The 11,440-nt window shown below is 41.4% G+C and overlaps 1 protein-coding gene across 3 annotated transcripts; it reads right to left on the reverse strand.

Moving 5' to 3' along the window:
* Nucleotides 1-4,315: 4,315 nt before the first annotated feature.
* On the reverse strand, nucleotides 4,316-9,447 carry GAPT (GRB2 binding adaptor protein, transmembrane). Of its 3 annotated transcripts, none has more exons than XM_005221504.5 (2): nucleotides 9,378-9,447; nucleotides 4,316-6,009 (listed from the first exon to the last, which is right to left on the reverse strand). In XM_005221504.5, the coding sequence occupies exon 2, from the start codon at nucleotides 5,722-5,724 to the stop codon at nucleotides 5,248-5,250; it is 477 nt and encodes a 158-aa protein (XP_005221561.1). In that variant the 5' UTR covers nucleotides 5,725-6,009; nucleotides 9,378-9,447; the 3' UTR covers nucleotides 4,316-5,247.
* Nucleotides 9,448-11,440: the final 1,993 nt, after the last annotated feature.

An 11,440-nucleotide genomic window follows, 5' to 3' on the forward strand; every position in this document is an offset into this window, starting at 1 on the left:
CTGGATGGGGCATGGCAATCCACTCCAGTATTCTTTCCTGAAGAACCCCATGGACAGAGGAACCTGGAGGGCTACCATCCATGGGATCCCAAAGAATTGGACACGACTGCAGCTACTTAGCACTGAGCCATACACCTACAGCCATCAGACGATTCTACTAAGTGCCTGATGCCTTGCAAGCCCTGGACCCCGTTTTGCTACTATAACACTGTTACATTTCAGAGCTCCTCACTCGGCAGTCAGGGGAAGAGCAGGAAAGACATACTGTTTTCTAAATGTGACACCACCTGAGTTTAGTGATGGGGGATCACAGGGACAAACTTTGAGCCAGGCACTGATGTTCAAGAGGCAGCTGCTCAATATACAGTATACTGACACCATGATATTTTGAGGCTGATGTTTTTGACACTGGGATGTTCTGAACTGCCAACTTTTGAAATTATTAGCAAGCAACCTGTGCAATGGATACCATCCCTGTATCTCTGAGCCTTCTCTTATCCCATCATTAATTCCATCTCTACTTCTGACACCCAAAGCTTGACCCCTCGCCATCAGCTTGGCCCATGTTAAATTTCAGATATCTGAAGGATACTGCACAGAAATAAGCATGAGATGGTGAGCTATGTGAATCAAATGCTTCCAAAGGACACTGGGGCAGGAGAGTTCAGGCATAATTGTCTAGGTCATCTGGGGAAGGAGTGTGAGAAGGAATGGGGAGGCAAGGAAAGCCTCATGGAGAACCACTGTCCTGCAAGGACATAAAACAGGAAAGGACTTGCAAAAGAACTAGGAAGGGGAGACAGGGAACATGCTGCAAGGGATAACACAATGGAAGCCCTAAAAGGCGGTGACTGACTGACCACTCCTCAAATTGGAAAACTCCAGCTGATTACTGTGGCTGAGAATAGCAGTCAAAAATGTGGAAAGACGGTCAGATGGTGGTCCCTTCTTTTCCCTTTCCTCCGTAGAGCCCAAAGTCCAGTCTCCCCACTGGCTCAAGGGCCCCTCTGCTCCACCCCTTCTACCTGGGTGGCACCACCTGGCCCAGATAGCTGCCATCACAGGGACCAAGCTCACCCACTGAAATGGCAAAGAAGTCTCATGGCACTGAATTTATATTAAAATCTGGTTTAGTATATCCTAATGATTTGGTTAGCAAGCATAATTGAGTACATGCTATAAGCAAGTACTGATGACCAAGCAGAGAGTAAGACAGAAAATGTTTCTGCCTTCATGAAGCTTACATTCTAGGTAAAGGGAACAGAGTATAAGCATACACATAAACGCTTGTCAGGCAGTGATAAGTTCTGTAAGGCAGCTAAAGGTAAAGGGTCTGAGATCCACGGTAGGGGGGCCATTTCAGATTGGGGGGTCAGCTCTGAGTAGGCATCTTTTGATCAGAGTTAAATGAAGTGGGGAGTTCACAGTGTGAATAGCTTAAGGAAGAGCATTCAGAGCTGAGAAAGTAATGTCCCTAAATTCAGTCCTCCCCTAAGTTTGGAGGACTGGCAAGAAGGCTAGTGATCACATAAGCACACTTCCACACCAAGGGTGTGTGCAGTTAATTACCAGTGTGTGTTTGTTGTTCACTCAGTCATGTCTGACTCTTTTTCAACCCCATTGACGGTAGCCTGCCAGGCTCCTCTGTCCATGAGATTTCCCCGACAAGAATACTGGTGTGGGTTACCATTTTCTTCTCCAGGCGACCTTCCTGACCCAGGGATCAAACCTGGGTCCCCTGCATTGGCAGGCAAATTCTTTACCATTGAGCCACCAGGGAAGCCCACCAGGGCGTTTCCTAGTAGCCAATTGTTACTGACATTCAACAAGGTTAGAAGGGCAGTAAAGGCAGACAACTTCTTCCTTTTTTTCATATCTACTTACCTTGCTAGGAATTCTTGTGTGTGTGTGTGCGCGGGTGGGTGGGTGGGGTGGTGGGGGGCTCTGGGGAGGATGACAGAGGAAGTCAAGGAAATCATCATTCAATTTTTCTTTTTACCATACTCTCCATTCTCTGTCCCCTCTCCTATTTCCTATTCTTGCTTCTCTCTCTCCTCCTCTCATTCCCTCCTGCCTCACTTCTCCTCCTCCTCCTCTTCCTTCTTCCCCACCCCCCCTTTCAAATTTCTTTTTCCTATCTGCATTCTCTCTTACAATATTTCTCTGCCTTCTTAAAATCTAAAAAGTGAAAATCGTCCTTGAGAGACAGAAAACAAAGTTAGTCTAAGTCAAATTGACAGCAGCAGTTTGCACCTGAGTTATATTATTAGCAAAAGTAACCACAGGTACCACAAGAGGCAGAGAGGAAGGATGTTGGGGGTGTGGGGGTGGGGGTGGGGGAAGAATACATAGTAGCATCAGATGCAAGGACTGCGGCTTTGCTGTGAAATGCGGCAAGTTCACACGCTGGGACTGGTAGGCCATCTCTGCAGGACCTCACGGCCAACCTCTGCCAACCATGAGCACTTGGCTCTTTGACCGTGTGCTCAGCCTGCAACTTGCAACACTTCACTTTGGTCTGACTTCCACTTCATCATAATGGTAATAATATAGCGGTGATATACTTCAACCCACTACTGATCGCAACAGAAAACAGGCCTTTGCTTAGTTCGTTGAAAAACCTTGCTTTATTACCTCCTGTTTACTGTTCAGACCAAACTCTTAAAGCAGCTTCTCCGGTACCCTTCTGTAGCTGGTCACTTTGATGGTGAGACTCATCCCCTTACGTAATACCATCTAGTTGTTCTGGATCAACTCCCTTGCTCATTCCAGCCTGATGCCCAGGATCCTACCAGGACAGAGATACTCTCTGGTGGTGGTTCCTGTCAGGTTATTTTCAGCTACTATGACCGAGTACTAGGTAGGCATGGATATAGGTTATTCTAGCAAGAACTTCCTGTTTGAGACTTCAAAATGACCATCTGTTCCAGGACCAACAGAAATCCTCAAGATCAACATAAATCCTGTTCTCCTCTGGAAAGTGCCTAGGAGCCATTTCAAACCTTCCCATGATTTTTTGCCATGAAAACCTTCACAGATTTTCATCAGTGAGTAGTTAGTGAATGATAATCTTCCACTTCCATCCTGAGCTTTCCCAATTATTTCTTAATCCCACAGCTCTTTAAAAAATGTAATGTTATGTCACTCGTCTGCTTAAAACTGTTAGATTCCATTTGCCACCATATTAGAGCCTGAGCCACTTAGCTAGACTGACGAGAATTTGCATTGTCTGCTGTTTCCTCCTTTGCTGACCTACCAGATGTCACTTCAGTCCTCCCTGAGCTCCAGCCAACATGGCTATCCTTAAATTCCCCGAGTGCCATAGCTTCTGTCATGCCTCAGAGCCTTTCCACGTGCTGGTCCCATCCCTGTCACACCACATCTACACGGAGAGCCCCTTTCACCCTCAGGTCTCAGCTTAAGTGTCCCTTTAGATTGGCCTCCTTTGGTGTTCTGATTAAAAAACGAATCCTTTTCCCTACCAAATGCCATTGTTCTCAAACACAGAATGCTTTTTTTCCTTCAGAACACCTACTGTATCATTTTTAGTTGTATCACTCAGGGTCCACTTTGGGAAACAGAAACCATATCAGTTTGTTTTAAAATGGAGAACTAAATGTTCAGCATTAATTAAAAAACAAGCAAAAAAAAGTATTGATAGACTGAAAAGACAGAAAGAGGCCATTGAGGTACCAGAGAGAGAGTGAATGCAGGAAATAGCCACCGTACCTAAGACTGGGGATCATCAGAAACTTGGAGGGGGACTGGGACCTGGAGCTGTCGGTGCCGTTTGTTTCCTGCTGGTCCCTTGGGAGCTTGGAGGAGTGCTGGAGGAGCTGGTTCTCAGATACTAAGGGAAGGCTGCTGCTTGGTGGTGCCGGCATCTCTGACAAGGTGCAAAGAAGTTGCTTCTAAGGAGTGCTGGAAGAAACTGGAAACTGCAAACCACCAGTGGTGCTGGAGTAAATTAAGTGAAAAGAGTACCTCTCAGGACAACAGGGAGAACAAGAAGGGGCAGGCCCCCTTTGCTTCCTGTTTATTGCCTGCCAGCCTTCCCCTGTTGAGAGATCCTAATGTGGATACACCTGGCAAAGAAAAAAGGTAGTTTGCAGAGTTCCAGCCCGAGCAATTTACAGCAGCATATACAACAGTAGGTTTAAGAAGTATCATAGCTTAATAAAGAGCATAGTAGTTGTTGATTGTCTTTTCTTTCACACGAGGCAGTGTGTGCTCAGGACCCATGTCTTTCCTTTCACTGTTTTACCCCGTCCACGTGTACAGCACACTAAGAAGTAAATAGAAGGTACTCAATAAATATTCCTTGGATGGATGGATTTATTAGATTGTTTTCCAAAGTACTTAGCGAAGAGTACAGTTCAATTCTTGTCAACTGAACAATACTGAGTGCCTCATATGGCAGTCTATAGACATTGGGGCTAAAATATGAATATGAGGCGGTTCCTTACTCTTTAGTATGGGATTTAGGACATTTTCATATGACACTAAATAATAAAATGCCATTGCAAACACTCATATGTTTAAATGCCCAAAGAACTGAACAGACAGCAAAATCTAGAGGACACCAGGAAAAGAAAAATGGTATACGTGGGTTTGGAATGATTCACTCAGATGGAAGAAGTTATGGTCCAAGGCAGGCTTAAGAGGGGGCAGACAAGGAAAGATGAGGAGGAGAGGTGAGTTTGGCAGCTTTTGATGAACACAGAGAAGTGAGAGATTAACATAAATCATTGGAAAAGTAAATTTGAACTGTGTAAAATTCTGGAGCTAGAATTCTGAGTAGTATGTCTTTTGCAAAGAAGAGACAGTAAGAGGTTTTATGCAGAGGAGTGATGTGGCTACTGGGAATGTTTTCTGAAGACGAATCTGGCAGCGTCTCAAGGATTCTGCAGTTATGCGGCATCACTGAGTACGTAGGAACTCAAGCCAGAAAGACTAGTGAGCAGACGGTGACAATCCCGAGCCAGAAAAGTGGTCCAGATAGAAAAAGAAGAAAAAGATAGCAAGTAATGCTCAGAAGGAAGAATCAATGAAACACAATTCAGAATTAATCGAGGGCAAGAAGGATGGCGAGGATATCTAGAATTAATCCACAGTGATATACACAGGATTCAGAAGGGTGGCAATAAAGGAGATCATCAAGTTTCAACAGAAGAACTTGATGGTATCAGTACAATAAAGCCTCAGCGAATATTTACCCCCCAATAACTAAACACACATTTTGCAAAATTAATATGAATCTGGAAGAATATATATGTCTTCCTCTTGAGGGGCTTCAGAAGTACTAGGCTTCTCGAAGTTATAATAGTCACATGGTGTCTCATTTCCGTAGATATGCTCCTCGGGATTGGTCTGCCAAGTATTTTCATACAGTTTCTTGTCCGTTTCTCCTTTAGCTTTGGGAGGACACACTTTCACATTTTCATAGTTGTCATGGATGTTAGTGTCCTTCCCAGCAGAATGGCGGTCTTGAGTTTGAACTGAGGTTTTATGCCTTGGGCCGATAAACTGGGGACTCAAGGAGAAAGTTTTAGTATAGTCTTTTTTCCTGCTTCTCCTCCTTTGCAAAAACTTTGGTAAGGTAAATCGCATGGTATTCTGGTGTTTCCAATGCCAAACACACCCAATTCCACAGATCACCAACAGTAAAAGAAGGAAAATTCCTATAGACACAGCCACTGAAGTATTTCCACAGATTTTCAGCATCTCTGCACGAACAATGTCGTTTGTTACTATGGTGAAGCCCTTAATGAATTCACAGGTACAAGCCACTGTAATTTCTCATAAAGTATGGTTTGAAAGTAATTTCTGAAGCTTGTTTTGGCATTTCAGATATGAAAGAACATTATATGGCAAAGTCTTGGTGTCAGAGGAGAGATTGAGTAACCTTGATTTTGGAAGCTGGCTCTCGTTGCATCTGATGATTACACAATTGTTATGGTATAATTGTACTGTGTCAGAAGGGATTTTTATCCAACTCCGCTTCCTTTGCTATCAATGAATCACAAAATGAAGCACAAATGAGTGGAAAATAATAACAGAGTAGAAAACTCAAGAAAGGGAAGGTTGAACGATCTGCCATCCAGGTGCCTGCTATAAATTAAAAACATTTTAATTGCATATTTAATACATAGCATAATTTAAAAAATCTGCCAATTTCAACCACTACATTAAGCATTGGCATTTAGTAAACTCTTATTTCAAGAAAGAATCTAGTACTAGTTGCAGCACTGGGTTTTTGCTTTAATATAGAAGGCAGTACTTGCTATTGTATTCAGTGAGTTTTTACTTTAACATAGAATACAGTCCTCACTGGTGAGAGGGGGTGGGAGAGTTAAAATAACATGTCTGCTGAAGTGTGAGTGCTTTTATCACTTAGATTTCAACATGGTTTTTGACAATAAGGCTAATCATCTTCAAGAGAAAGATAATGTTAACAGTTTTTCAAAAAAAAAAAAAAGAGAAAGATAATGCTTTGAACACAACAGGAGGAAAGGGACAAGAGTCCAGATGGACAATCATCTCTATCCCCCATCACCTCCTCTGTGAAGCCTCGCCTGCCCCTCTTCCTAGTGGTCAGAGACCATGTCTGTTTCTTAACCACACCTTTCTTTGTATTCCCATATTAAAGAGTCAGTTCTCTATTATAGGGGCTTCCCCTGTGGCTCAGCTGGTAAAGAATCCGCCTGCAATGTGGAAGACCTGGGTTCAATCCCTGGGTTGGGAAGATCCCCTGGAGAAGGGAAAGGTTACCCACTCCAGTATTCTGGCCTGGAGAATTCCATGAACTATATAGTCCATGGGGTCGCAAAGAGTCAGATGCGACTGAGTGACTTTCACTTTCTCTATTATAGCATGACAACTTAAATTACATGAAATTGTGTCTTCCTATCTGATTATATGGTGGAGAGAGATCAGGTCTTTTCCTCTGTATATCCCTAGAGAATATGTTTAACACCTAGCACAGAAAAGACACTCAGTCAATATTTATTGAATAAATGATTAAATAAACATAGGACTCCAAATCTAAGCATCTGTTTAAGCTGATAGTTTAAAATGCAAGACATGTCTTGTAAAGGGTACAGTGTGTACTTAAGAAAAGAGTCCTTTGATGTAAAAACAAAATACCTATAACCAAAATATTTAAAACAGAATTTGAGAGTCTTCCTATCACTAGTCTAATCACAACTTCCAATAAATAACTTTCATTTAATTAAGATAATTTTATAGCTTTACCTGTTGATGCTTTAAAATGGCAGAGGGGAGAGAAACTGGAAGTTTTCAACTACTTTGAATGTTCTATGATTTTATCAATAAAACATTACTGCTGTATGTTTTTAGACTAGACACAGATATACTTACATCCAACATTGTTTTCATCATTGTTGTTTTCTTCCAGTTTTATTGAGATATATAATTAATATACCACACTGTATCAGTTTAAGGTATACAACATGATGATATGATATTTGCATGTACTGTGAACTATTTACCACACTAAATTCAGTTAACATCCATCAGCTCAGTTAAACATTTTTTTTCTTATGATGAGAACCTTAATGATCTACTCTTTTAGCACCTTTCAAATAGATACTACAGCATTGATAACTATAGTCATTCAATTTCACAGTGCTTATGAGATGATGATCATCATCTACTGAATGTCCATTAGTAATATTTAGTTACTTGGGGTCAGCTTTTAAACACTGTTACATGGATTATCTCATTTAACCCTACCATGCACAGCTTTCATGGGAAGTAGATACTACTGTTATCCTTATTTTATACATGAGAAACAAGAAGATTAAAAAGTTAAGTAACTTCTTTAATGACTAAGAAGTGATTAAATCTGGATTCAAGTAAAATTTTCCCCTAAATATTACTCCTACCCAGGCTTCTATAAATGTCTGTCAAGCACATCATCCATTACTAAAGTTTTATAGATGATTAGCTCTGAGGTTCTTGGGGTTTGGAATGGTATTTTATTTATCTTTATATCACCAGCGGCAATACTAGACACAGGATAGCTGGTTTGTTAAATACCTACTAATGAATACGGCAACCTGCATTAGGATAAAAACAGTAGTGATAGACAAGAAAGAAAGAAGCCCTGAGGTTGTGCCCTGCTCTCAGTGAGTACTCACGTACATTAGTGAACACTTCTAAACTTGTTCAAGGTTAGAATACATCAAATGTGCAAATTTTCAATCTGGCATTTCACATAAAACACTAAATTAAATATGAGATGCAGCTGATTTATAATATTTCTTTGATAAAACTATAGGGACAAACACCCCAGACTGCAACATCTTTTAATCTCTTTGGAACTTTCGCAGGTTCCCTCCTTTCTAAGGCCAGACACAGTGCTTTGTGTTCAAGGTTTGGCAAGGGACTTCAACCATTAGGATCCCACTTCCTTTCTGCAACAGCTGAGAACTGACCATATGTAAGATATTTTATGGTATAAATAATAACCCATTTAAGTAAATGTTTGCCAGCATATTTGAACTAAATTTCAAATATTGATTGAAACTAATCAGCTTTTTAAAAAGTGCTATGATTGCAACAGAAGCAGGAAGGCTTACCTAATGCCCTTTGAGGATAAGATAATGTATTGCTCTCTGGATTTCCAAGAGGAGAATTTACTTTTAACCATCTATGTCATTCTGTGTAGAGTAGACATTTGAGTACGTTCCCAAAATTAAAACTGTTTATCAAAGAAGTGTTTACTGAGATAAAGACAAGGAGATATCTTACAGGAAAATAAATGTATCTGTTCCCTTTCTTCAAAATAATAGGAAAAGCCCTGTAAGACAGAAACAAAGACCTGCTAGAATGGGAAGGTGAAGGTGAAGTCGCTCAGTCGTGTCTGACTCTGCGACCCCGTGGACTATAGCCTACCAGGCTTCTCCGTCCATGGGATTCTCCAGGCAAGAGTACTGGAGTGGACTAGAATGGGAGCCATATGTAAAATAAGAGTCCTTCACAGGTAACTTGTAAGTTTCACTCTGCCCAATTTGAAAGAAGACTTTCAATTTTGGAAGACAATTCCAATAGGTACACCCAACCATTATTCATTTGTCTTAAAATCACAAACTGTTGACAAACTTCTGAAATTTTAGTCAGGTACTGCCCTTCTGTTTGAAAACAAGGCAACAGCAAAGCACACCCTGTGCTTGTGAGCCTCTCCAGTAGTAAGGAAGCATTGACCTCACAGGCTGTAAACTGGGTTTTCAACATATGGGCACCTAATGCTACACACACTGTGTTTGATAAGATAAAAAGCCATGATTATTTAAAATGAACTATTATTTTATAGTTTTCAGTACCCAAATACCTTAAAGCAGGTCCTTACTTACCTTGAGATTTGTATGCCAAGCTTTCTTTTGTCCTTTTGGTTATGTTTCAAACCCGCTTTGGTTTAGAACTGGTTCCTCTTTTCACTCTTCACGGAGGTCAGTTACTTCCTTCTTTACCCCTCCTTTCAGATGATTTCATACTTGCAAAGTTTCCTGGCTTGAGAGGAAGTTCTTATCATATACATAAGAACTGAGAAAAAGTGTATGCGTTTTTGAATAAGGAAGTCCAGCCCTTCATCTTTACCTAGTAGTAGTTCTCCAACTGTATCAGAAACTGATGCATGAAGCCTAGGTGGTTTTTTATTTGGACAATATTTACAGTCTTCACTTTATTTTTATTTATTATTCTTTTTTAAACATCAGAAATGTATTCTCTCCCATTGTGGAGGCCAGGAGTCCGAATTCAAGGGGTGGGCAGGGCGGTTCTTCCGGACGCTCCAGGGGAGAATCCATCCAGGCCTCTCTCCTGGCTTTGGGTACTCCCTGGTGTTCCTTGCTTTGTAGACACAACACCCCCATCTCTGCTGTATTGTCTCATGGCTTCTCCGCTTGTCTTTTCCTTCTGTGTACCTTTTATAAGGTCACTGTCATCATATAGATGCAGGACCACCCAGATAATCCAGGATGATCTTTTCTCGGACCTTTCATTTACTTAACCTGGAAAGATCCTACTTCTAAATAAGGTCCTGTTCACAGCCTCCAGGAATTAGGATTTAGATGGCTTTTGAGGGGGGATGGGGTCGCAGGTGCGGTGGGAACACTGCTGCTGCTAAGTGGCGTCAGTTGTGTCCGACTCTGTGTGACCCCATAGACAGCAGCCCAACAGGCTCCTCTGTCCCTGGGATTCTCCAGGCAAGAACACTGAAGTGGGTTGCCATTTCCTTCTCCAATGCATGAAAGTGAAAAGTGAAAGTGAAGTCACTCAGTCGTGTCCAACTCTGTGCAACCCCATGGACTTTAGCCTACCAGACTCCTCAGTCCATGGGATTCTCCAGGCAAGAGTACTGGAGTGGGTTGCCATTGCCTTCTCCGGTAGGAATCACTATTCAACCCATTAAAATTGTGCATTTTACCTTTTAATATTTATAACTTTTTTAAAAGTTTTATACTGTATGTAATCTTCAGGCAGTCCTCACTTGAGAATCAGCATTCGGATTGTTTTTTTTTTTACTTGCATTTTAAAATTTTTACAAAGAAATATTTTAAAATATGGTAACGCACAGGTCTTGTTGATTAATCTGCCGTATACTAGCACAGTCCTTGCTCCCAATACTATCTCCCAGTGCCCCAGGTTACATCAACACTTGTCAAACCAGTCTCGCAATTTCAGTTCAGAATATGCTAATATTCTTTTAAATTGATAAGACAGGATTTCCTAAAGTACATTCCAAAGTGCATTGCTTCTGGGATCTTCTAGAGGTGTTTCACCAAGTAAATTTGAGAAAGACTGCTCACCTGGAGACTCACAGGCACCTCAGCATCCTCAAGGCTGTGAGCAGTCTTACAGTAAGCAAAAAAAACCCAACCAAATATGAGAGAAAAACTGCTTAACTTTTTTTAATTATAGTAGCCAACATTCTCTGAGCACTTAGGAATTCTAAACCTTCATACGCTCCACAGTAAATCCTGAAGACAACTTGATGGGAGAGGACTCTATTTGTCCTCTCTTACAGAGGAGGGAATGAAGGAAGAGCGGAGAGCTAATCACTCCCTCTGTGCGGGCTGGCAGTCTCCCTCCACCACCTGTGTGCTAACGCCAGGATTCGAGCTGTCTCGCTAGGCCGAACCACAAGTTTTCATCACATAACGCTTATTTAACAGCACCTCTCAGAGGACAACTCTTTGGAATATCAATATAGGAAATGCTGAATTAGACAGACATGATGATAAAGTAATGGAAATTTTGCCTTTTAAGTAAAGTGGTTTAAAAGAAGATTTAGTTACTGAAATACCAATCGGACATTTGAAGAACAAGACGGTCAGTATTGACTGGACATTGACATTGTGCCAGGGATTATGCTAAGCAATGTGGGTGCAATAGGGAACACAATCCCTTGCAGCAC

This window comes from Bos taurus, chromosome 20 (assembly GCF_002263795.3).
Source record: "Bos taurus isolate L1 Dominette 01449 registration number 42190680 breed Hereford chromosome 20, ARS-UCD2.0, whole genome shotgun sequence".
NCBI lineage: Eukaryota > Metazoa > Chordata > Mammalia > Artiodactyla > Bovidae > Bos > Bos taurus.

Excerpts from the sequence above, each read along its gene's own strand:
- GAPT (XM_005221504.5), bottom strand. The coding sequence starts at position 5,724 with ATGCTGAAAATCTGTGGAAATACTTCAGTGGCTGTGTCTATAGGAATT.